Source organism: Crinia signifera, chromosome 1 (assembly GCF_055691185.1).
Source record: "Crinia signifera chromosome 1, ASM5569118v1, whole genome shotgun sequence".
In the NCBI taxonomy this organism is placed as follows: Eukaryota; Metazoa; Chordata; class Amphibia; order Anura; family Myobatrachidae; genus Crinia; species Crinia signifera.
The window spans coordinates 334,575,800-334,601,280 of record NC_139217.1 but is presented as its reverse complement, the minus strand read 5'-3'; the positions used below and the strand labels follow the sequence as shown (position 1 = coordinate 334,601,280).

Sequence of the window (25,481 nt, the reverse complement as noted above, 5' to 3'; positions counted from 1 at the left end):
GCGTGGCGAGCGCACGTGGAATACATTTTCAGTAATCCGCGGCCGCTCGCCACGCTTCGGGCTCGCTGCGCTCGCCACGCTATATAAAATCAACTCTATGCCCACTTGGATGGTGGGGAAATGAATAGGACCATGTTAACATTGAATCCTATGGAAAATCGCATCGAAATCGCATGCGATTCGATGCGATTTTCCAACCCGATCTTAAAATCGGGCGCCCAGTTATTACACAAGTACCCTTGTTTGAGGTATCTTTGCCCATTCTTCCTTACAAAAGTCTTCCAGTTCTTTGAGATTCCTGGGCTGTCTGTGACGCACTGCTCTGTAAAGGTCTATCCATAGATTTTCAATTATGTTGAGGTCAGGAGATTGTGAAGGCCATAGCAAAACCAGTTTACGCCTCTTGATGTAATCCACCATGGATTTTGAGGTGTGTTTAGGATCATTATCCATTTGTAAAAGCCAGCCTCTCTTTAACTTCAGCTTTTATTACAGATGGCATCAATTTTGCCTCCAAAATTTACTGGAATCTTATTGAATCCATTTTTCCTTCTACTTGTGAAATGTTCCTTGCGCCACTGGCGACAATACAACCCCAAAGCATGATTGATCCACCCCCATGCTTAACAGTTGGACGGAGTTCTTTTCATTAAATTCTGTGCCCTTCCTTCTCCAAAGTACTTTTGCTCATTCCGGCCAAAAAGGTCCACAGAACTTGATTCTAAAATGCATCAGGCTTGTCTATATGTTCATTTGCAAACTTCAAACGCTGATTTTTGTGGTGAGGACGTAGAAGAGGTTTTCTTCTGATGACTCTTCCATGAAGACAATATTTGTACAAGTATCTCTTTTTATAGTGGAATATTGTACCACAACTCCAGTGTCTACCAGATCTTCCTGGAGGGATCGTGCAGTCAAATGTGGATTTTGACTTGCTTTTCTCACAATCCTGCAAGCTGTTCTGTCTGATATTTTTCTTGGTCTTACAGATCTTGCTTTAGCTTCCACTGTTCCTGATGACTGCTATTTCTTAATTACATTCCGAACAGAGGATATGGGCATCTGATAACCCTTTGCTATCTTCTTATAGCCTTCTGCTTTGTGAGCGTCAACTATTCTCAGTTTGTGTTCTACACAACTGCTTAGAGGAACCCATGGTGCTTATTGTTGGGGCAAGGTCAGATGAGTCTGGGCTTTTAAAACCTTTTGAGATTGACATCACCTGGTCTTTCCAGCCGATGATTGAGAACAATCCATGACACTGCCAAGTCTCAGCTGTCCAAAGGGGGCAGTGCATGCTATAAACTCTGCAGGGTGCTCAAACTTTTGCAGATGCCATTTTTTTTGTTTTTCTGTTATTTTGAAAGTAAATGGAAATAAAATCAAACTCTTTTTTTTTTTTACATGTTATAAGAATGTCTAATCTGTAATTTGATGCCTTTTTGGAGTTTTTTTCCATCTTTGCTTGGCTTATTTTTGCACATTGGAATACATTTTTGCCTGGGGTGCCCAAAAATGTTTGCTTGGCGACTTTCACACCTATTTTGACAAATTCACTAGACACTCAAAGGGTTAAGTTCTTTAGATCAATGAAAGCTATAAATCCTAGGAAATTGTTATTTGGCAGGTCTAATATGGTATAGTGTGTTGAAAATGTCATCAAATTTGTAGCTGATGGGTTATTTGGCTTGGTTGTAAATGGTATGTAGTGACCTTGAAGAGTCCAAGAGGACGCTGAGTACCATACAGTCCTATTGAAGGGATTTATACAAGGGTTGTAAATCTTTTTTTTCTAATTTGTAGAACATAGCCATTCACATATAATATCTGTGTATCTCACTTTTCGGTCTGTGCCTTCTCTAGGTGTGGAAGAAAAAGTTGTCTGCTGCATGTGAGAGTGGAGATGCCGCTGAGATAAAGAGGTGTAAGAACATGGAGATTTTATATGAATCTCTCCAACTGGCTCACAAGTGTATCCTAAACTCCTTCTATGGCTATGTAATGCGCAAGGGGTATGTACAAAGATGGTAAACAATACTCCTTAGGGCAGTGGTTTCCGAACAGTGTGCCTAGGCATGCATGGGTGCCTTGGATTGATGGTCCTAGACCAAATCATATTGTGATTGGATAACCCCAAACATTGTCACAAGTATTTTTTGACATAAACCCTCGCATTTCTCCCTTCCAATACGATACCCCCTAATGTTTTGATGTTTAATTTAATACCCAGACCAATGTGAAAAATAGCGGTGTCTATGGCAGAAAGCGGATTCTGGATCGGGTTTTCCCCACAACAATGAACAGGAAATAATGTTGCAGAATTTGTGCACAATGCAGCAGATATGGGAATAACTAATTTGCACTTAGTAAATAGCAGAACTAATTCTTTATCTAGTCTAGGCAATATAGTGGATTAATGTATTGATCGCTTTCTTCCTCTCCTAGAGCTCGTTGGTATTCGATGGAGATGGCTGGTATTGTGTGCTATACTGGAGCCAACATTATCACCCAGGCCAGAGAGCTCATTGAGCAGATAGGGTGAGTAATGCAGAACATAATGGCTTGGCCCATATGCATGAGTCTTTCCAGCTTTGTCATAATAAGTAATATTAGTATTATGGAGCTGTTATTTGCTGGGCAGTTAGCTCCTGTGCCTGATTTTTGCTGGGCTATTTGACGGTCTCCAATGACTGTGAAAAAATTGGGTTTCAAAAAATGATCCCATCTGTGATAAACTGCCATATTCCAGAGCTATCCATCAGTAAGATGACCACGGCATTAACTCCCTCTTTGAGCTAAATGTAGTATACTGCGAGAAGAGGGAGGCTGTATTTTTACGGCAGCAAATGTTTATTACCCAAAACCAACTTGTTTTTTCTCATTAACAACCGCCTCTTTAAAATTATGGGCATTCTCACAAAATGTCCAGTTCCTCCAGCTTCACACAGGCTATTACATTTTGCCCCTGGTTTGGAAGGTTGGTGTATAAAGGCGGGCGGCGGTGATCCGAACACGGATGCCGGTGCCCCGATAGGTCAAGTCCAGAATTGGGGTCCTGTAGTGGATCGGGCCTTGAAATCAGCCCAAATCGCATGTGTATGGGCTGCACATAAGATAAATATTTTGTGCAGCCATCAGCGACGCATCGTGGGTGCTTTTTAGCTCCCACAATGTATTGTATTCGACGGGAGGGGGGTGCTGGAGCCGGGCGTGGGTATGCTGCCAGGTGGACGGGGTGAGCCAGGCGCCGGGCAAATAAATAAATAAACACATACAGTTCAATGGGCAGCCACTGAGTGGCTGATGGCTCTCTTAGCCAATCAGCAGCCGCACAATTGGGAGCTCTCGGCCAACTCTCAGCCAATCAGTGGTTGCCCATTCATTTTTATAGGTTTTTTTTTTTTGCAGCCGGCTCCCTCTGCCCAGCTCTCCACGGAGTAAATATACTAAATCTAAAAAAAATTAAATAGGTGATGTTGCTATCCTCAATCAGATTTATAATTTATAAATTTATAGACCTAATCAGATTTGGTTGCTATGGGCAACATCACCTCTTTTCATTTTTAGAAGCCTTAGTAAATTTACCCATTAGTGACTACATTGAAGCAATCAAGCTGCAACTGGAAATAGCCTTCATCACCAGATGAAATAATTTATACATATTCAGTTGATCAGGAATCTACAGTGCTGCATTGATTAATTTACATGGATTCTACAGGTTTGAGTAATTTGTAGCAGAGCTCTTTCTGTGGGGACAAATGCCAGTGACAGTCACAATGAAGCTGTTGTTGAGACATTGTGCAGTCTCCTGGTGCCACAATTCCTTAATTGAAATGAATGCATTTCCAAAAAGACCATTAGCATTGCTGCGATGCATTTGCAGTATACTTAAATATTTGATGATTGAACTTTAGTGTTCAATTGTGAACATATTTAACCCTTTGAGTGCCAACATCTGTAAGATGTGCCAAATATACGCTAAAAATTGCAACATCTCTGTGAGATGTGCAAAAGATCGGCTAAAAAAATGCCGATCTTATAATTGTTATAAAAATGTATTAAAAAAAAAAAAAATAAGATTTTATTTCCTATATAAGGTATACATTACATTTCATTATGATGAATGAAAATGTTTGCTTGCAATTTTCACAAATTCACTTGGCACTCAAAGGGTTAAAGTTAACTTTTTTTATTGAAAAGGACTTTAAGTTTAAGGAGTAATGTGCTATGGGTGAGTATCCATCACCAACCTTTATTGCGACTAGTAGACCTGGATTGGATCTCACAGCAGACCGCTTACTTAGGCTTCTGGGCTTAGAATGTGCTGGAGCAGAGTACTATGGGTCTGCACATTCTATATTAAGGTGCATACACACTATGCAATATTTTCAATTATTGTGCTCATTTTGGCACTTCTGAACAATATTTTTTAATATATTGCCCAGTGTGTAGGCTTCGAACGATTGCACGCTCCCGCTGGTCATTAATGATATCTTTTAGTACGTATGCGCTATATCATTCGCTCAGTAGTCTCACTAATCTAGTTAACGATACCACACGAATTGCATAGTGTGTATGCAACTTAAATAAGAAAGATGATTGAACCCTTTCAATAGGATGGAACACAATGGATAATTTGCTTATAACAACCAATTATCTAGCTACCATTTTATAGAATGTACTAGATAAAATAAAAGCAACCTCTCCATTTACCCCCCCAAAAAATAATGTACATCATGATTCTAATTTCAGTTAATATATATGTGCACATTGCGTAAGGAAGTTAACTGTCCGAGTAAAGCAGAAAATTATTTGCACATGAGTTTATTTACAAAGTCCTGTATTTTGTAGTTTTATTTACTGAAAATAAAGTTCAGCATTATCTGGATGCCTTTGGAAAGATCCCCCTTATAACACCGTTTCTCTCTCCCCCCCCCCCCCCCCCCCCCCCCCCAGGAGGCCACTGGAACTAGACACAGATGGGATATGGTGTGTTCTTCCAAATAGCTTTCCTGAGAACTTTGTCATTAAATCTACCAATGCCAAAAAGCCAAAAGTGACCATTTCATACCCTGGAGCTATGCTCAATATCTTGGTGAAGGTAAGAGAGTACAGGTAGTGTAATGTACAGGCTAACATGCCAAAAACCTATTTAAAACCTGCTTCTGCATTCTCTACCCATGTTTTCAGGAAGGATTTACAAACCACCAGTATCAGGAACTAAGTGACCCATCAACACTCACTTACATTACCCGCTCTGAAAACAGCATCTTCTTTGAAGTGGATGGGCCATATTTAGCCATGATCCTCCCAGCATCTAAGGAAGAGGGGAAAAAGCTGAAGAAAAGGTTGGTGAATTGTTTAGTGTGTACAAAAATAAATTTCCGCAATGAATCCTATTATCAAGCATTTGCCAAGTGGCACACGTGTGCTGCTGCTGTACTCCACTGATTTGCTGCTGATTTATCTTGTTGGATTTTGTTTTTCCAGGTATGCGGTATTTAATGAGGATGGCTCCCTTGCTGAGCTCAAGGGATTTGAGGTGAAACGGCGAGGAGAGCTGCAACTGATCAAGATATTCCAGTCCTCTGTGTTTGAGGCATTTCTGAAAGGCAGTACCCTTGAAGAGGTCTATGCGTCTGTGGCTAAGGTGGCAGATTACTGGCTGGATGTACTGTTCAGCAAGGTAATGGAAAACACCAGACATAGACATTGTTCATTGGTTATAAAAACAAAGAAAAACTGCGCTAGAAAGGTGCTGTGATACATATATGAATAATTCTGAAAATGTAATAATTTGACGTGCAATACATAAATATATATAAGGAAATATAGTATTCTACTAATAATCATAATAGGTGACGGAAGCAGCTATAGTCCATACTGTATATTTTATGAAAATCCAGCTGGAATGGCATGTGCGGCTGTAACCATTCCTATATTGCCTTGCTCTAAACCTGGGGTAGCCAACCCTAGTCCTTGAGAGCTACCAACAGTGCATGTTTTGCAGGTCTCCTCACAGAATCACAAGTGAGCTAATTGGCTCCATCTGTGCATCTTTTAAAATGTGTCAGTGATTAATGAGTGCAGCTGTGCAGCAGCAGTTTGTCTGGAAAATGTGAACTGTTGGTAGCTCTTGAGGGCTAGGGTTGGCTACCACTATTTTAAACCATTAGTGAATGGTCTTCTAGCCAGGAATACGGGAAGAGTCCGCTTTAGGATGAACTGGGTCCCTGAATAAGAATAGAGGCGGATTCTGTTTCTGGACACTTTTTTCAGAGTGACCACACCTTGAAAAACCTGACCACATAGCGAAACGCGGTGGTGGATGCTGTTAGAGGACTACAGCAGCTCAACCATTCTGAAAGCACCCTCCAGTGTCCAGAAACCTCTAATCCGAAATCGCCCCATAGATCAATTACTGTATATATTTTTGCAGATGGGGCTGGTTATTAAGTATATTAGCATTGCCTGCATCAGGCAACCAAAACAAAATTTCCATCCTGGTAACTGTCAGCATCCGGGACATTTAACTGTCCCTGGGGAACCTAATTAGCCACAGTGAATTACTGCTGCTAATTGAACATTGGCCTTATTGTCTCATTTGGATAATTCAGAAAATGCATCAAGATTGAGCGATTTCCGTTCTTTTATTGCAGGCTGCTAACATGCCAGACACTGAGCTGTTTGAGTTGGTTTCTGAGAATCGCTCCATGTCTAGACGCTTGGAGGACTATGGAGAACAAAAATCCACATCCATCAGTACTGCCAAACGCCTTGCTGAGTTTCTTGGTGATCAGATGGTTAAGGATGCTGGCCTAAGTTGTCGTTATGTCATATCTCGAAAGCCTGAGGGGTCCCCAGTAACAGAAAGGTGAGGTCTTATTTAAGGTTTTATGTGGAATTGTGTAGGCGCTCAGTTTTCATTATATGCCTTCAGGTTTTTAGAGTAGATAACCTAGATCAGGAGTATTCAACATTCGAATGTCAACATGGACACTGTCAAAGTGTCCCCTCGTGTGGCACGTTGCACACGCCACACTGTAATGGATGGTAGGGCATGAAATACCCGAATGGGAAAAAAAAAAGTGAAAAACTTATGTTGACCTTTTCACTGTCGACCTAATGCTTGTGTTGACCTAACCCTGCCAACCTTAGCCTTGTCGGCCTAAGCCCTGTAGACCTTCAGTGGTCGACCCCAATGCATGTCAACCTAAATTGGGTCGACCAGTTGACTGTATCCTGAGGAAAGGATGCAAAACGCCTTAAGACACAGAAATAAGAGAGGGGAAGCAAACTGGGGTATATGCCACTTAGTTGAGCAGAAGTGGGGTGCTGGGTAATCTAACTGGCTGTGCACTGCCACCTTAATAGTAATATTTAGCAGGTGGTGACTAGGAGAGGGGTGTACGACAATAGAAAAGCCTCCTGACGTCAGTTATTCCTCTATAAAGCTAAAATGAGGTGTTTTGGTCAATGTTAATGTAAGATGATGGAGGAGGATGTCATTCTGTTTTCTGTATCTTCCATTTTAGAGCCATTCCCCTTGCAATCTTTCAGGCAGAGGTGGGAGTAAAGAGGCATTTCTTGCGCAAGTGGTTGAAAAATCCATCTTTGCAAGATTTAGATATCCGCTCGGTTGGTATAACTCCTCTATGGTTTGTTTTAGTTTACCTCCTCTCTGGCTCTTATTATTATTTTTTTAATGTTGTTTTTCTCCAGATTCTAGATTGGGATTACTACATTGAGCGACTGGGCAGCGCTATTCAGAAGATCATTACAATTCCCGCAGCATTACAGCAGGTATGATAGCTGCTCATGTTGAAAAAATCCACCACTATACAGATATACACATAAATAATTGGTAACATTTAACATATTCACAACCCTTCTATACAATAGTTTTATATGTCTGTTATTACTCTGGGTTTGTGGCCATTTCCCCTGGTAGTCTGTTGTAGCAAAGGAGTATTGTAAGTGGGTGTACCTTCCATATACATATGGAGTATTTCTCATATAACCAAAACTCCATCCTATTCTGTCCTAGTCTGGACACATTATACCAGAGCAATATATGAAGTTTAAACCACTGATACAGATAGTAAGTCTCCATATTGCACATTTCGTCATATAGCCGCCACAGCGAGTGAGTGAGAAATACAGCAGACCGGAGCACGCATTGCATGTTTATGTGGACCACACTGCGCTAGATTGGAAGTCTGACTGTCTCTTGGTCCTCTACACCCAGTGAGGGCTGGTTTGCCTCCACGCTATCCGTGGCATGCTGGGTTACTTCTGCTATTATACAGCCTTATATTGCTATCCTTGAGCCTGACTATCCATATGCGTTCTACTGTGAGGCAGTGAGTTCCCTTTGGGTGATGCATCAGGGTGCCTCTATTGCACAACTGTGCTGGGAGACTACTTGGTCTTCAGTGCACATCGGAACTAATACTTTGGTATGGTTTCATACATGTCTAGAGTGCCACCTTACCTTATAAATTAGTAATACATCTACAGAAGGTTATAAAAGATTATATGAGGCAGAAAAATACATATAATTTAAGCAGGCTTTGCTTATTTGGGTTTGGTACGGGATGTCGAAGGAAAGAAGACGGCGGCATACTCCTCCCCCAACCCCCTAAAGCTGTCAGTACCCATTTATTGCCCATGTGCTTTTTACATTTTTCCTTATGTTTTAGGTAAAAAATCCTGTCCCCCGTGTCAGACACCCAGATTGGCTGCATAAGAAGTTGCTGGAGAAGAATGATGTCTACAAGCAGAAAAGGATTAATGAATTGTTTACCAGTGAGGGCAAAAAACAGGCGAGTATAGGCTCGGAGACTAAATGACTCATTCTTTCTTTCTTTTAAAGTGTTTCCTAACTGAGTTACATTTTAAGAGCTGTTGAGATCATGATCCTCCATCGTTTCAATCTCTAAATTATATTACAGCTAAATGAATTCTGATAATGCCTTTCTGTGTCAAGATAAATAATGCTCACTCTGCTGAAACACCATATAGTTATAAATACTGGGTTCGTAGTTCATTGCTTTCTCTGGAATACACCAGTAAATTGCTCGAATAGTTACTCCAATCTATGATTTCACCAGTAGGTGGCACTGTTCTGTTTTTTTTTTTTTCATAATGTATTCGCGGAATCAATATTGAGACTACAGCAAAAGGTAATAAATGCAAGTAAGCAAGAAGGAAATGTCCTCTATTAAATCATATTAAGTCCATATTTTTTTGTTTACTGGACGAAAAAGTGTTAACCCATATTTATAAATTGAGGCGTTGGTCTAGTAATGGATATACCTAGATAAGATCTAGACAGTCTAGATTGTGTCTAGACACTTTTCTAGATATTGTAAATACTTAGCAAGTTGTGAGCAGCATTACTCTTGCATTGTGACCGCATTGCTAAAGGTAAAGTGTTCATCATTGGGCATGTGGTTTTAGAGCATAATTGTGATTCCCATGTAATGCCATATTGGTGCGTTATTTAAGTTGGTTGGAATGTACAGTCTCCATACTAACGTAATGTGATTATTGTTCTGTGAAATCATGTCTTTCAGAAGGATGTTCTGCTGTGAATTACATAAACACGACCAACTGGCTGAATCCACTTCTCACTTTTTGTTTCCTTAGCATACAAACAAAATGCATTTGTACATACTATATATACCTTACAGCAGGGATGGCAAACCTTCGGCCCTCCAGCTGTTGAACTACACATACCAGCATGACCTGCAACAGTTTCAATATGGCCAAATAGCATAGATGTGCAGTTTAACAACAGCTGGAGGGCTGAAGGTTCCCCATTCCTGCCTTACAGGGAACAGTAGTTTGTATAGGAAAACCAATCCTATCAAAAGCAAGCTGGTATAGCACTGGCTCTAAATGTTTTACAAGACACACCTACCACACATGGTTGAGGATGTTAGCACTAACAGGCCACATACAGGCTTGCCTGTGTAGCGTATATGTCACCATGTACTGTACATAAATTTATAGATCATTCAACGTAGTTCAATACGGATTGTGGTTTTTATTTTTTTAAGTAAGCTCATCCTATAATTGCACAGATCATTTCTGTTTCATATATATAAATTGCTGCATCTCAGACTGCACCAGCGTGCTCACTGCATTGGTATGATCTATTTAGGTGACTGCTCAGCTGCAGCACGCGGACCCTTCACAGACTGCAGACATTGAGGATTTTGGAAAAGGAAAACGCCTGCAGCCTGCTATCCCTATAAGTACCAAGAGGAAACGTGTCCAAACAGCTGAAGAGAGTCAGGGTGACTCACAGGAAGTGGCTCTCACCCAATCTTGGAGGGAGGTTCTAGGTCCACCACCTCCTCTAGGTAGCACAAAAGTGAGGACAATTTTTATTAAGTACCTTTTTGTGGCTTAAATCATTCAGATAAAGATGGCTATACATCTAAAGATTTTTTCTCCTTCCTCCACTAGGTGTCACTGGAGCGTAGACAGTGGGGGATAGAAGGGCGACCTCAGGGAGCTTGGGCACTCTATTGTAAATTCAGTGTGGCCAACTCCTCCCCTTCTACTCCCCCCCCGGCAGTCTTAGATCGTGCCCAAGGGAGCTGGGCATGTTTCCAGAGCTCCTGGGCAATGTTATTAGTTAGACGTTTATTATGTTGAACAAGCAAGAGGACAGGCTGGCAGTATGCTGTCACTGCCAGCCTGCTACGTGGGCGCTGCCGGGGGGACCCGGCCGCCGCTACAAAGCACTGCGCCCGGGTCCCCGGCTGAAGAGACCACAGTCTCCCTGAAGACGCGCGCGCCCCATAAAGAAAATGGCGGCAGCGCGACGCTTCTACAGCCGCTCCGCCGACCGGCCAGCAGACGGCTGTGAGTACTCTGACCTCTCTCCAGTTAGTGGAGGAGGTCAGTAAAACAATAATGGCGGACAGCAGAGGGGTTTTTCTCATGTTAGAAGCCCTGGCACGGAGCGCAGTCGGGAGGCGGGGCTTAGCGCTGACCCCTCCTCAGTAAGGGGGGTAACCAGGCAGGGCTCAGAGCCTCCGTTCAGCCCCCTGCAGCACTGCTGGTGGCCATTTTTAGTCAATTTGGCGCCTCAGGCAGAGCGTGCAGGAGAAGGCTGTACAGTAAACTGACTCCGGTGACCGTCCTGCATATACTCTACCCAGTCTGTGAGGTACACAGCGGGGGCTAGAGTAGGGTGAGCCAGATTTGGGCTGTGCAAAATTGGTTAGGCTACAGTGCCTTTGTTGTAAGGCAAGTTTGGCCGGGCCAGCTCTTAACCCTTCTTCTGCTGTCTCCCCTGTCAGTTTCACTTCTAACCTTATACTTACTGTTGGAAGTGTGTGAGTGTGGTGTTATATCTCTGTTCAGTATGGCAGGAGGGAACACCAAATGTAAGGGCTGTAAGGGGAAGTTTACTCCTTCTGCTGATGGAGTTATTTTCTGTGAGAAATGTGCTGTTAACCCCTCCTCATCCACAGCTCAGGAAGTACCGGTATGGGCTTCTCAGCTTACTGAGGTAATGACACGCTTGGCTTCTGAACTTTCTGCCTCACAGAAAGACAGAGAGCAGGCAAGAGACCAACAAATCTCTTTGGCCACAGCTGTACAGGGGTTAACAAAAGCCCTTGTCCCGCCCGCTTCTGCGGAGCAGGGTCAGGCATCTTTACTGCCCCCTCTTCTCTCACAAGGAAGGAGGCAGTTTACTCATGACTCTGGCACTGATTCAGACGAAATGCCTGAGTTAGAGGAAGGAGAATATTATATTCCTAGCGCTGCTGCACCAGAGACTCAGGATCAGCAAATGGCGGTCCTACCGGACCCTGATCCTGTGGTACATGGCTTAGAAGATTTGATTGCCATGGTGAAGTTAGCCACGGATTATGTTGATACATCTGAGATTCCAGCAAGGCCTTCTCTGTTTGGGAAGAGGCCCAAGCAGTCGTCTAGCTTCCCTCAATCGGAGGAGTTAGATGATTTTGTTACACAGGCCTGGAATCATCCGGATAAAAAATTTCAAATTCCTAGGAAATTTTATGTCTCTTATCCACTCCCTGCAGATAGTAGGAAGAAAGTGGAAACGCCTCCGGTGGTGGACCCATCAGTGACTCGTCTATCTAAGAAGACGGTATTGCCGGTGCCTGGGGCCACGTCTCTGAAGGATGCTTCTGACCGTAAGTTAGAACTAACTTTAAAGTCTATTTTCACTGCGGCGGGAGTTTTACAGAGACCAGCGCAGGTAGGATGCTGGGTAAACAAAGCAATGGGGGTCTGGGCCTCCAAGATTTCTGAAGGTTTAAAAGACAACCCAGATCCAGCCGAGCTTAATAGGTTAGCCGAACACATACGGGAGGCCTCTGATTACCTTATGGAGGCTTCGGCTGACATTTGTAAAATGTCCGCACGTATTTCAGCCTTATCCATTTCTGCGCGCAGGGCTTTATGGCTTAGGCAATGGCAGGCAGATGCGGAGTCCAAGCGGGCGGTTGAAGCCTTGCCCTTCAAGGGAGAAGTCTTGTTTGGAGCAGAACTAGACAAATGGATCTCCCTGGCAACGGGGGGTAAGTCTTCTTTCCTCCCTTCAGCAGCTCCACCTGCTCCTCGTAAGGCCTTTCAGAGTCACACCTTTAGGTCCTTTCGTCCCCAAAACAGATTTCGCGGTAGATCGAGAGGAGCTTCCGTCGCCCAGAGGGGAACTCGGGGCAGAGGAAGAGGTATGGCCACAGTACAGCAGGAGGCAAAGTCCACCCCTAAACAGGCATGACGGTCTTCCCTCCCTGAGGGAGACCCTCCAGGTGGGAGCGCGTTTGAGGCACTTCAAGCATGCGTGGCTTCAATCTTGTCAGGATGCTTGGGTACGGGATCTGGTGTCAGAGGGTTACCAGATAAAATTCATGTTTCCTCCTCCTCAGAGATTTTTCAAGACAGGTTGGCCAGCTTCTCCACAAAAAGCAATCCTTTTGAGGGAAGCAATTGCCAAGCTTCAAAGGATGGAAGTGATTCTCCCAGTCCCGACGGAGGAAAGGAACCAGGGATTTTATTCTTCCCTGTTTCTGGTGCCGAAACCGGACGGATCGGCTCGTCCCATCCTGAACCTGAAACAACTGAATCCGTACCTACAGCCTCTGAAATTCAAGATGGAATCCATTCAATCCGTAATTGCAGGGTTGAGTCAGGGGGAGTTCCTGGTATCCCTGGATATCAGGGACGCCTACCTGCACATTCCAATTTGCTCATCACACCAGGCTTTTCTGTGATTTGCAGTTCTGGAACATCATTGGCAATTTCAAGCCCTGCCCTTTGGCCTCTCCTCGGCACCTCGGGTGTTCACCAAGGTGATGGCCGTAATGATGGAGATTCTTCGCTCAAAAGGTGTAACGATAATACCATATCTCGACGACCTCCTTCTGAAGGGCTCTTCTCAGGAGGAACTTTTGACAAACATCAATCTGACCAAGAGGATACTGGTAGAACACGGCTGGATCCTAAACTACGAAAAGTCCCAGCTGCAGCCATCGCAGAGGATGCAGTTTTTGGGATTGATCCTGGACACGATACAACTCAGAGTTTTCTTACCGGAAGACAAGATCAGATCACTGCAGGAGTCGGTGCGTCTAGTACTGCAGCACAGGAAGGTCTCAGTACTCCTCTGCACGCGTCTGCTGGGGAAGATGACCGCTTCTTTCGAAGCAGTCCAGTATGCGCGCTTCAGGTCAAGACCATTTCAACTAAATCTTTTGAGGCAATGGTCAGGATCACACCTACACCTACAACGTCTGGTGACCCTGTCCCCGAGAGCGAGGCTCTCCCTTTCATGGTGGCTTCACTCAGCCAATCTCAGGGAGGGGAAACGCTTCGCTCTTTGGAATTGGACGGCCATCACAACGGACGCAAGTCTCCGAGGATGGGGAGCAGTAACCTCGGACCATCAATTCCAGGGGCGTTGGACTTGTCAGGAATCTCGCCTACTTATCAATGTCCTGGAACTCAGAGCAATATATTACGCTCTCATCCAAGCACAACCCCTGCTTCAGGGTCGACTAGTCCGGGTTCAGTCCGACAATGCCACCGCGGTCGCCTATATAAACAAACAGGGCGGCACAAGAAGTCGGACGGCCATGAAAGAAGTGACCCGAATCCTGGTGTGGGCTCAGGTTCATGCGATGGCCATCTCGGCGATCTTCATTCCAGGAGTGGGAAATTGGGAGGCCGACTACCTAAGTCGGCAGGATGTCCACCAGGGAGAGTGGTGCCTTCATCCTCAGGTTTTTCAGCGACTGGTTCGAAAATGGGGGTGTCCTCAGGTAGACCTGATGGCTTCACGTCTCAACCATCAGCTTCCGTTGTACTTCGCACGAACTCGAGACCCAGCAGCGGCGGGAGTGGATGCCCTGACGGCCCCTTGGCCATTCAGCTTTGTATACCTGTTCCCTCCGTTTCCGCTGATACCCAAGATTCTACAGCGCATAAGGAGGGAGAGGGTGTTGGTCCTCCTAATTGCTCCGGACTGGCCTCGGCGAGCTTGGTACACCAGCCTCACAACCCTGCTGGTCGAAGAGCCGTGGCCTCTGCCGTTACAAGAAGATCTTCTCAGTCAAGGCCCTTTCGTCTTCCCAGACTTAAAGCGGCTACATTTGACGGCGTGGCTGCTGAAAAGTCCATCTTAAGACAAGCAGGGATTCCAAGAACAGTAATCCCGACCATGATGAGTGCAAGGAAAGAGGTAACATCAAGACATTACCACCGTATTTGGAGGTCGTATGTGGCATGGTGCGAAGGCCGTGGGGTCTCCACAACGGCATTCAAAAAGGCTAGACTTCTTTTATTCCTTCAGGCTGGGCTGTCTGCAGGTTTGCGTCTGGGATCCCTGAAGGTTCAGGTGTCCGCTTTATCCGTTTTTTTTCAAAGACGGCTAGCACTGCTACCTGAGGTACAAACCTTCTTTCAGGGGGTTTTACGATTGCAGCCTCCGGTTCGCCCTCCGACGGCCCCATGGGACTTAGACTTGGTCCTTGATTATCTTTGCTCCTCGGTTTTTGAACCTTTGGAAGAGGTAGATCTCAAATACCTCACTTGGAAGACGGTTCTCTTACTAGCTTTGGCCTCAGCCAGAAGGGTTTCAGAGCTGGGAGCCCTTTCATGCCGCTCGCCTTTTTTGGTGTTTCACTCAGATAGAGCCGAGCTTCGTACATCCTTATCCTTCCTTCCAAAGGTGGTTTCCTCCTTCCACCTTAACCAGCCGATCGTAGTTCCTGCATTTACCGAAGATCCTCAAGCAGAGTCTTTGGACGTGGTGAGGGCCTTAAAAGTTTACGTGGCCAAAACAGCCTCAGTTAGAAGATCGGACTGTCTCTTTGTCACCTATGATCCAATCCGTCAGGGATGGCCTGCATCTAAACAGACTTTGGCCAGATGGATACGGTTGACTATAAGACAAGCATACGTGAAAGCGGCTCAGACTCCTCCGGCTTCCATTTCGGCGCATTCTACGCGTTCAGTAGGACCCTCTTGGGCGGCTGCTCGAGGGGTTTCCATTAATCAGCTCTGCCGAGCTGCCACGTGGTCGGGCAAGCGAACCTTTGTTAGGTTCTATAAATTCGACACATTTGCTTCATCGGCCTCTCAGTTTGGCCGAGCAGTTCTTGGGGGTTCTCAGCGCCTTCCCACCCGTGTTGGGAGCTCTGGGACGTCCCCACTGTCTACGCTCCAGTGACACCTAGTGGAGGAAGGAGAAAATAGGATTTCTGTACTTACCGTAAATCCCTTTCTCCGAGTCCACAGGTGTCACTGGACGCCCTCCTCGGCGCTGTTGCCGACTTACCTAGGAAGGACCTTCTAGTCCTGGTTTGGGGTTTCTTCCTGCTAACTAGTTTTTGTGTGGTTAACTATGTTCAGTGTTTGTGTTTTTTCATCACTGCTTGACTCAGTTTCCATGTCTGCATGAATGTTGGTTAAAAGTTTTACCTCCTCTTCGGAAGTGTGTTTCTATCTTCCAGCTCCCTCTGGGCACGATCCTTGAGACTGCCGGGGGGGGAGTAGAAGGGGAGGAGTTGGCCACACTGAATTTACAATAGAGTGCCCAAGCTCCCTGAGGTCGCCCTTCTATCCCCCACTGTCTACGCTCCAGTGACACCTGTGGACTCGGAGAAAGGGATTTACGGTAAGTACAGAAATCCTATTTTTTTCTGGCTGGTTGGAACAAAAATCTGGTAACATCTGAGGGTTTTAGTCTTTAGGTGTATATCCACTTAAAGCCCCCTACACACTACCCGGCTGGGGAGCGTGGCATCGCCAAGTGCATACACACTTGGCGATGCCAGGGAATGTAAGGGAGCGGAACCAATGTTAATGAGGACTTCCTCATCTGAATATGTTCAGACAATGGAGGGGGGTATATAACGACCCATGGGAGCACGCATAGTTAACTACATAGAGTGTACACGCTAGGCGATATTGTAAACCATATTGATCAGCGCTTTCTGCTTAAGTGTTAGAAGTTGTGCTAATTTATCTTGTATCTTATAGGAAACTTGTACCATGAGAAATCTATTCTTCCTATTTCTGTCTGTTCCTATGGAGGGTTTACCTACTAATGTTCACTGTGGCCAGTTATGATTAAGAGAACTCGGTCATACTTCACCCAATGCCACCAGTAACAGAACAGGGGAGGTTCAGTTGACCAGCTATGTTGAGCATCCTCCTGATCTTTAGTACATATGTTTAGCTTTTACATGTTTTAGTCTTTAGCTTTACATGTTCAACATTTTGTTCCCAAATGTGCTAGGTTTGTGTGGAGGGTGTGATGTACATTGCAGCGTCTGAGTGTACTCACCTGTAAGAAGAACTTTAGCACAGCCCAAAGTGAGAGGAGGCTGAATGTTAATGTTTTTGTAAAGGTCACTGCTTCCTTTGCTTTACATTTTGTAGTATACTTTTTTGGGGGACTCTGTAAGAGAGTAGCCAAACTCAATGGGGGATACACGAGGAGTTTTTATTTTAATTTATTTTTTCTGTATTTTTTTATTTAAGTGTAAGAATAGCCAAGATGTAATTACGATCCTGGCAGACCGCTGTCTGGATTCCCTCCATTGGGATGCTGGCATCGTTATTCTGATTGCTGGGATCCCTTCTCCCAGTTTTCCATATGTAATCCGAATAGCCTGTTCCCCCAATGGATTCAGAATAAAGGAAGTAACTTAGGTGCAAAAATCCAGTTTTTGTTTTTTACCTGCTATAGGAAGAGCGACTTCTCTGGTTGCGTTATCACAAGAAAAAGTGGGAGCTTCAGGCACGCCAGCGCAAAGAGCGACAAAAGAGACGGCGATTAGAAGATGGAGATGCAGCCCCTGGAGTAGGAGGTGTAGTCCGTGAAACCCAAGCTGCTGGGTTAGGCAGTTTCCTGCGTCGAACGGCTCGCAGCATCTTTGACCTGCCCTGGCAGATTGTGCAGGTTATGGGATCTCTTGCTATTTATTACCCCATGTTTTTTCTTTTTTTTTTCTTTCTTTTATGTCCGCAACAAGCCCTATATAATTTACTGTTCTGTTTCTTTCCACAGATTGGAGAAAGCAACCAGCCAGGTGTTTTTCGTTTGTGGGCTGTGATTGGCAGTGACTTGCACTGTATTAAGCTCAATATAAATCGCATTTTCTTTGTCAATCAGCGTGTTCCAAAAACAGAGGATGGGGCGGTGTATAGAAAGGTTTGAACTGTTTACGGATATTTTTTTTTTTTATTATTATTTTACAAATGCGTTCTTCTAACCACTATAGAATATTCGCCCATTCTTGGGTGGCAGATAATTAGAAACTTCCAGTATTTAAGTTCCTTTTCAGCAGTATAGGAAAACTGCCAGCATTTTTAAAAATGTGTATTTTGTTTTTCTTTTTTTCATCTTGTAGAACAGGGGTGGCCAACCGGTCAGAGGTAAAGAGCCGAAAAATATCAGTCGTCAAGCCAAAGAGCCAACATCATGCGCGCGCCAAAAAGGGGCGTGATCGGGGGAGTGGTCAGGGGCGTGGTCATATGACACAAGGAGAGTGGCCACATGACAAAACTTTATGCCCCCAGTGCCAGATATGCCCACCACAGTGCCAAACATCACATGCCCCCCACAGTGCCAAACATCACATGCCCCCCACAGTGCTAAACATCATATGCCCCCCACAGTGCCAAACATCATATGCCCCCCACAGTGCCAAACATCATATGCCCCCCACAGTGCTAAACATCATATGCCCTCCACAGTGCCAAACATCACATGCCCCTCAAAGTGCCAAACATATGCCGCCCACAGTTAGGAAGCTGGGCCCTCCAGCACAGGTGTTGCCCACAGTGCAACACCTATGCTGGAGGGCCCAGCTTCCTAACTAAAGGGCCCACCTAGAGGGCCAGGAGGGCCCAACAAACAAATGATCCACGGGCCAAGAGGGCCCGACTAATGCGCACACAGGCCAGAAGGGCCTGAATTTGCCCACGGGCCTAGTGCCCGACACCCGGTGGTCTAGGGTGGAAGGAGGGTAGGAGGCCAAAGGCCCCTACCTGGTGTTGGGAGAGGCCGCTGGGGGGAGCTTCGTCAGCTCTTTTGCTTCCCACCCCCGCTGGCCTCTCCGGGAGCCATCTTCTTTTTTCTTGCAGAAGGCGCCGGAGATCTTCTGTCTTGATCCCGGCGTCTTCTGGCCTCTTCAGCGGCGCCGGAACTCTTCTCCCCGCCGCCGTCTTCTGCGCCATCCTCCGGCGTCTTCAGGAGCGCTCCTGCGCTCCGCTGGCGTGGAGAAGACTTTTCGCCCTCCCGCTGGCGTCTGATGTCTGACGCCGGGGGCAGGGCGGAAACGGCGCGGCGAGCGCTGATTGGCTCGCCGCGGCCGTTTCCTATTGGCCGCCGATGCGGCGTTTTGAATTTGGCAGCCGAATTGGCGCCAAATTCAAAACCCCGCTTTGCAGACGGGATGGGAGGCTGGAGCCGCAATTTACAGCGCGGCGAGCCGCGGGTTGGCCACCGCTGTTGTAGAACAATATACAGTGGTGATTTGGAATGTACATTATTGAAAGGGTTAGCTCTTCAATATCCTCATCCACACATTTAATGCATTCTTTTTTTTTTGTATGTATGTAAAGTGCTCATTGTGTACTTTTTTTCTTAATTATCTTTGTTTTGCTTGGTTTTTTTACGGCTTTGCAAACCATAGTAATAGCAAACTCAGGCAGCACTTGACTATATGAGATACAGCGCAAAATGGAGACATTCGGGTTCAGGAGTTAAAACCCAATTAACACTCACAGATGTCGCCCATTAAAGTATATTGGAAAAGCTCTTAATAGAGCATGGGAGCATCTAATGGATAATTCAAGAGCATCCCAGGAGTAATTCTGAATGCTAGAATGGATAAAGGTGAACCAGGGGAAAGGTGAGAAAGCAGTCATTGGCAAAGTAGTAGGTACACAAGGGTGAGTAATGAGGCAAGAGATGCAAGGAAGAGAGGGCTGGCTGACTGCTTTGCAGGTGAGAAAAGTTTGATTCTGAATGGAAACCTGAGACAGTTTAGTGTACACGAGAACTGCAGAGGTAGGACAGATAAAAACGAGGCAGGCAGCAGAGTAATGGGGCCTACACATGGCTAGATGACCTTTCTAAGCGATGCTAGACCGCTCAGCACACAGCAATGTGCCGCTGAGCGATCGGTCAGGGCCAGTGGTGACTGTAAAGGGGCATACGCACGTAGAGATCTGTGCTAAGCAATTTTGCTTGTGTAAAGATCTCCCATGCAGAGCACATACACACGCAGAGATTTGTGCTAAACAATTTTGCTAAGTAATTTTTCTTCAGTATCTCTCATTCTGTACACACAGAGATTTGCAGTCATTTGCTAAGCATTTTAGTTAGCAATTTAGTTAGCAAGAGATATTTAATCTCTTGGAGCATACACACGGAGAGATCTGTGCTTACTTTCTAAGCAATCTAGTCAGATTGCTTAGAAAATAGCATAAATTTGCTCTGTGTGTACACCCCTTAAGAACAGGAAAAAAGGGGGGATGAGAACGCGCTCGCTAAGGACATGCAACAGGTGTAGGTATAAATTTAGAAAAAGCGGGGTCTTGCAATAGAGTACAAGAGAAAGACTGAATTAGTCTTACCTGGGGCACGCTTGTTTGATGTTTGTTATATTGATTTAGTTAAAACGTAACTTTTAATTTGTTCCTCTAAAAAAGAGAAGTGACGTTAGTCACATTTATCTGCATCTTGTAACCATGAGATGCAGGTCCTGTTAGTATTATAGATAACACAAACGTTACACACAGATATCGGTTTAAAAAAGTAATGATATTTATCCAAAATTATTTATCATTCATTAGACACAGAGAATTTTTTTCTCCAGTTGCGAAGATTTGTGAAAATCAATATTTTCACAAATCTTCGCAACTGGAGAAAAAAATTCTCTGTGTCTAATGAATGATAAATAATTTTGGATAAATATCATTACTTTTTTAAACCGATATCTGTGTGTAACGTTTGTGTTATCTATAATACTAACAGGACCTGCATCTCATGGTTACAAGATGCAGATAAATGTGACTAACGTCACTTCTCTTTTTTAGAGGAACAAATTAAAAGTTACGTTTTAACTAAATCAATATAACAAACATCAAACAAGCGTGCCCCAGGTAAGACTAATTCAGTCTTTCTCTTGTACTCTATTGCAAGACCCCGCTTTTTCTAGTTGAGTTCTCTGAAACTTCTTCTGGGAGCACCACCAACCGGCTATATCACAGATCACTTCTTTTGATGATATACATGTTGGTTGACATCATTTAAAACTGATTAAAGACTGTGTGCGGATTCAAAAAAACCCTTCTTGTAGGTATAAATTTATAACATTTATTAAAACATGAATAAACCTAAAATGGTCAGATAAAACATATATTTGTTTAAAATGGGAGGTACCACAATGTATAAATGAGAGCAAGGATAGTCACCCACAGTTCGGCCGTATAGTGTCCTGTGTCCGTTCCTATAATGCCTCCAGATTTTTGTCCCGTTAGGAATTGCCAATGCAGGGAAAACTTGTTTTAGGAGAGATGCTGATCTCCAATCCAGGGAGCGCCTGTTGTTGTGAGGTGCTCTACCTGGTGTGCAGGATATTTGGATATTCTGATATATCGCATTTACTGATATGATCATACATCAACAGGGAAGTCCAGCAATAGAGCATTTTCTCCCTGAAGGAGATGGTCAGAGCTGCCTACAGTACAGTAAATGCGATATATCAGAATATCCAAATCACCCACCTGTATACATCCTGCTGTGGTAGCAGCTAAGCAGTGTATATATGAGTCTTCAGTTTTCCCACTGTTCATCTCCTGCAACCGGACCAGTCTCCAGAATTATTCCCAGAGCCAGGAACCAAGGGTCTAATACTTCCATGCACACCAGGTAGAGCACCTCACAACACCTGGATTGGAGATCAGCATCTCTCCTAAAACAAGTTTTCCCTGCATTGGCAATTCCTAACGGGACAAAAATCTGGAGGCATTATAGGAACGGACACAGGACACTTTTACGGCCGAACTGTGGGTGACTATCCTTGCTCTCATTTATACATTGTGGTACCTCCAATTTTAAACAGATATATATGTTTTATCTGACCATTTTATTCATGTTTTAGTAAATGCTATAAGTTTATATCTACACCTGTTGCATGTTCTTAGCGAGCGCGGTCTCAACCCCCCTTTTTTCCTGTACTTTACTTTTTTGGGCCAGACTTCCCAATTTTAGAGACCGCGGCTCCAGCGGGACAACTCCTCCCAGGCGCCCTTTCAGGCCACTTTGGTGACCTATTCCCCTTGGTGACTGTAAGAACACTGGCCCTGACCCCAGCAATTATAGACTTATCCAGACTGCTGGATATTACTCGCTAGGGCGATATTGACACGCGTGGCCAAGCATCGAGATAGCTATGCCCCTACACACGGAACGATGTGAGATTGCTTAGAAAATGCTTGGGAAGCGCTATGTATATCATTAGTGAACTAAAAAGGGCGGGGAGTCAATTAAAAGGCCAGATAGTATTATATTACATTAATCTTGATTGGTGATGATGAGTTTTAATGGTGAGGAAAGGCCTAATCCTGAAGATTTTGTGAAGGTGAAAACAGGAATAGGGGGGTAACTGATTGTGGCACAGTCAAGGATGACACACAGACCATGTACGTTGGGAACAGAAGAGAGGAAGGTGTTACCAACAGAGAGGGAGTATGTACCTGTAAGAGATGGAAAGGTCTACTATTAAAATCTTACATTTCACCTACATGCAGCAGGAGCCACTGCAGTCATTACATGTGGGATAGAGTAGGTGTACTGGAGGAGTGGCACTTTAAGAAAACTTTACTGCTGCAGGCTCCTCCCTCCTCTATCCCCGCCCAGACCCCAGTCTTAGAAAAAGTGCCCGGAGGAGTAGGTTCTCTGGGCCTATTCTCCTCAGGGAGTTAGGTCTTTTTTACTTTTATTTTTATTTTGAAAATAATTTTTATTTTTGACTGCTGATCACAGGCAGACCCCTCCGCAGGGTCTGCCTGCTCCGTGGGACCTGGAGGGGTGCTGGTCGCCACTGCCTGCAGTGCGCCTTCCATGCACCCGGCCACCGGTGCCACCGCATCGGGGACCCGCCGCAACTGCACGCGGCTCGCGTTACGGGTCCAAGGCCTGGCCACTGCTCCAGGAGACAAGGCAGCATCGCTGCAGGTAAGCGGCGCTGTGCGCCGGAATGTGGCCTGAGACGGGCGGGCGCACCCGTTCTCATACATGCAGCAGCCAGTGTACTGACGGCCGCCATTTTGGCGTGCGTCAGCGGGGACAGTATTAGAGCGGAGGCTGTACACAGCGCTCCGCTCTAGTGTAACTACGCGCCGGAGGGAGAGGGAGGGCTTAGGTGATGTCACCTGGTACCGCCCTTTCTCTTTCTCCTCTCTCTCTGCCGGCGCCATTGCTGTTACACCGCGAGGCTGACTGAGGGACATCGTGTACCGCGCTCCAGCGCACGCACTGCAGTCCAGCGCCCCCCCTTATCCACTACAGAGCAGGTCTGTAAGTTACTGGGGGAATATTTTTGTGCACAGTTTGCAGAGATTGTGCATAATCTCTGATACAAGGGAGGAAGGCTCCCCCTCCCTATCCTAGCTCAGCTCCGCTGTTTTAGGAATAGTATCTGTTGCTTATAATCTGTGCACTCTTGTTTATCTGTGTGTGTGGGTGTGTGATTCTAAATAACTAATCTCATACACTGACAGTATGGCAGGAAAAGCTGCCTCCAAAGCTGCCCTTAAGGTTTTTACATGTAAGTCCTGTAAGGAGCAGTTCACCCAGCATATAAAGGGTGTTTCTTTGTGTGAATCTTGCTATAAACCAGAGCTCACACAGGAAGTGGAGCCTCAGACACAGACTTCTCAGTCAGATTCTTCTGAGCCTTTACTACAAAATGTGTTGGCTGGATTGGCTGCAGAATTAGCTGCTTCCAGGAAGGACAGGGAGCGGTTTCATGCTCACCTATCCATTATGGGTTCTACTGAACCAGCCTGGGTTAAGACCCTTATGCAGTCTATGGCCTCTGGGTCAAACCCAGTGGCTGGCCCTTCACGCCCTCCACAAAAACGTCCTAGATCTCCCATAGGTTCAATACAGGGAGCTGATATTGATACTGATGGGGATGAAGATGTAGATTTACTTCAGGTAGATGATCCTGAACACATTCAGGATGAGGCGCTACAGCATGATGATCCTCAGGGGGTAGAGGGCCTGATTCAGGCTGTTCGCACCACACTTAATTTGGTGGAGGAGGATGCTCCTATGCCTTTGTCCATATTTGGTCGGACACAAAAGCAGCAGGTTACTTTCCCTGATTCGGCTGAATTGGACAGACCTCTTATTAATGCATGGAAAACGCCAGACAGAAAATTCCAATTGTCTAGGCGCATGAAGCTGCTTTACCCTTTTTCTCAGGAATCTAGGGAAAAATGGGAGACTCCGCCTCCAGCTGATGTCTCGCTGTCCAGGCTCTCCAAGCGAACCACGCTTCCAGTTCCGGCTGCTGTGGCTCTAAAGGAGGCTCCTGACCGTCGTCTTGAGACCACGGTAAAAGCTATTTATACCACGGCAGGGGTCTTACTCAGACCAGCCTTAGCTTCAGCCTGGGTTAGTAAGGCCATGGAGAAATGGGCTGAAGAGCTTGCTTTGGGTTTACAGAGCGGTAGGCCCCGTGAAGAACTACTACAGCTGGCTCTGTATGTGAAGGATGCAGCTGTCTATACAGGAGAAGCTGCTTCAGATGTAGCTGAGTTGGGTGCAAAGATCTCAGCTTCAGCTGTATTGGCCAGACGTACTATCTGGTTAAGATCTTGGCAGGCAGAGGCCGATATTAAAAAGGCAGTAGAAGCTTTGCCTTATGCGGGAGATATGCTGTTTGGGCCTGAGCTTGACAAGCTCATTGCTCAAGCTACAGGAGGTAAGTCTACCTTCCTTCCTTCGGCCACTCCCCCGCCGAAAAGACAATTTACACCGTCCTTTCGGGCTTTTAGAGGGGGCGCCTCATTCAGAGGACGTGCCAGGGGAGGCTTTTCGTCCTTTCGAGGGCGTAGAGGCAGAGGTGCTACAGCCGCAGTTACCTCTACCCGTCGTGCAGAAACCAAGGTTGCAGACAAACCTGTGGCATGACGGGCTTCCCGCCCATTTGGGGGACCCCAAGGTGGGCGCAAGGTTATCCCTTTTCGAGAACGTCTGGAGGTCTCACTGTCGAGACAGTTGGGTGCTTCAGATTGTGGAACACGGGTACAAACTGGAGTTTGTTCAGGCTCCGCCGAACAGATTTTTTACAACAGGCCTACCTGCTTTAGCAACAACACAAGCAGCTTTGGTCAACTCCATTCAAAGTTTTTTACAAGCAGGGGTCATTATACCTGTCCCCAAAGCTCAGGAAAAGCTGGGTTACTACTCAAGTCTTTTTCTAGTACCGAAGCCGGACGGTTCGGTAAGACCCATTCTCAATCTGAAGCACCTCAACGATTACATCGTGTACCACAGGTTCAAGATGGAATCCATAAGGTCAGTCATTGCAAGCCTGGAGCCAAGGGAGTTTCTCTTATCTCTGGACATAAAGGATGCCTATTTGCATATTCCGATCTGGGAACCACACCATCGGTTCCTCAGGTTTGCTATTCGCAATCAGCATTACCAGTTCAGAGCACTCCCTTTCGGTCTTTCATCAGCTCCAAGAACCTTCACAAAGGTTATGGCTTGCATGATATCAGCCCTTCGGATTCAGGGGATAACGATTGTGCCCTATCTGGACGATCTACTCCTAAAAGCATCCTCACCGCAGAAGCTACAACAGGATGCCCGGACTACCTGCGACTTCCTGGTTCAGAACGGATGGATCCTGAACTTCAAAAAGTCACAGCTGGAACCAACACAAGTGATTTTG

General features: G+C 45.4%; 1 protein-coding gene across 1 annotated transcript in view; it reads left to right on the top strand.

Annotated features, from left to right (window-relative positions):
• POLE (DNA polymerase epsilon, catalytic subunit) overlaps positions 1-25,481 on the top strand; it is a 76,850-nt gene that overhangs the window by 30,103 nt on the left and 21,266 nt on the right. Inside the window, exons 21-32 of the mRNA XM_083145306.1 lie at positions 1,864-2,012; positions 2,446-2,538; positions 4,957-5,101; positions 5,191-5,348; positions 5,491-5,686; positions 6,660-6,874; positions 7,536-7,638; positions 7,723-7,803; positions 8,703-8,825; positions 10,169-10,381; positions 17,249-17,461; positions 17,570-17,713. Of these exons, the coding sequence (XP_083001432.1) occupies positions 1,864-2,012; positions 2,446-2,538; positions 4,957-5,101; positions 5,191-5,348; positions 5,491-5,686; positions 6,660-6,874; positions 7,536-7,638; positions 7,723-7,803; positions 8,703-8,825; positions 10,169-10,381; positions 17,249-17,461; positions 17,570-17,713 (1,833 nt within the window). The remainder of the gene's footprint in view (positions 1-1,863; positions 2,013-2,445; positions 2,539-4,956; positions 5,102-5,190; positions 5,349-5,490; positions 5,687-6,659; positions 6,875-7,535; positions 7,639-7,722; positions 7,804-8,702; positions 8,826-10,168; positions 10,382-17,248; positions 17,462-17,569; positions 17,714-25,481) is intronic.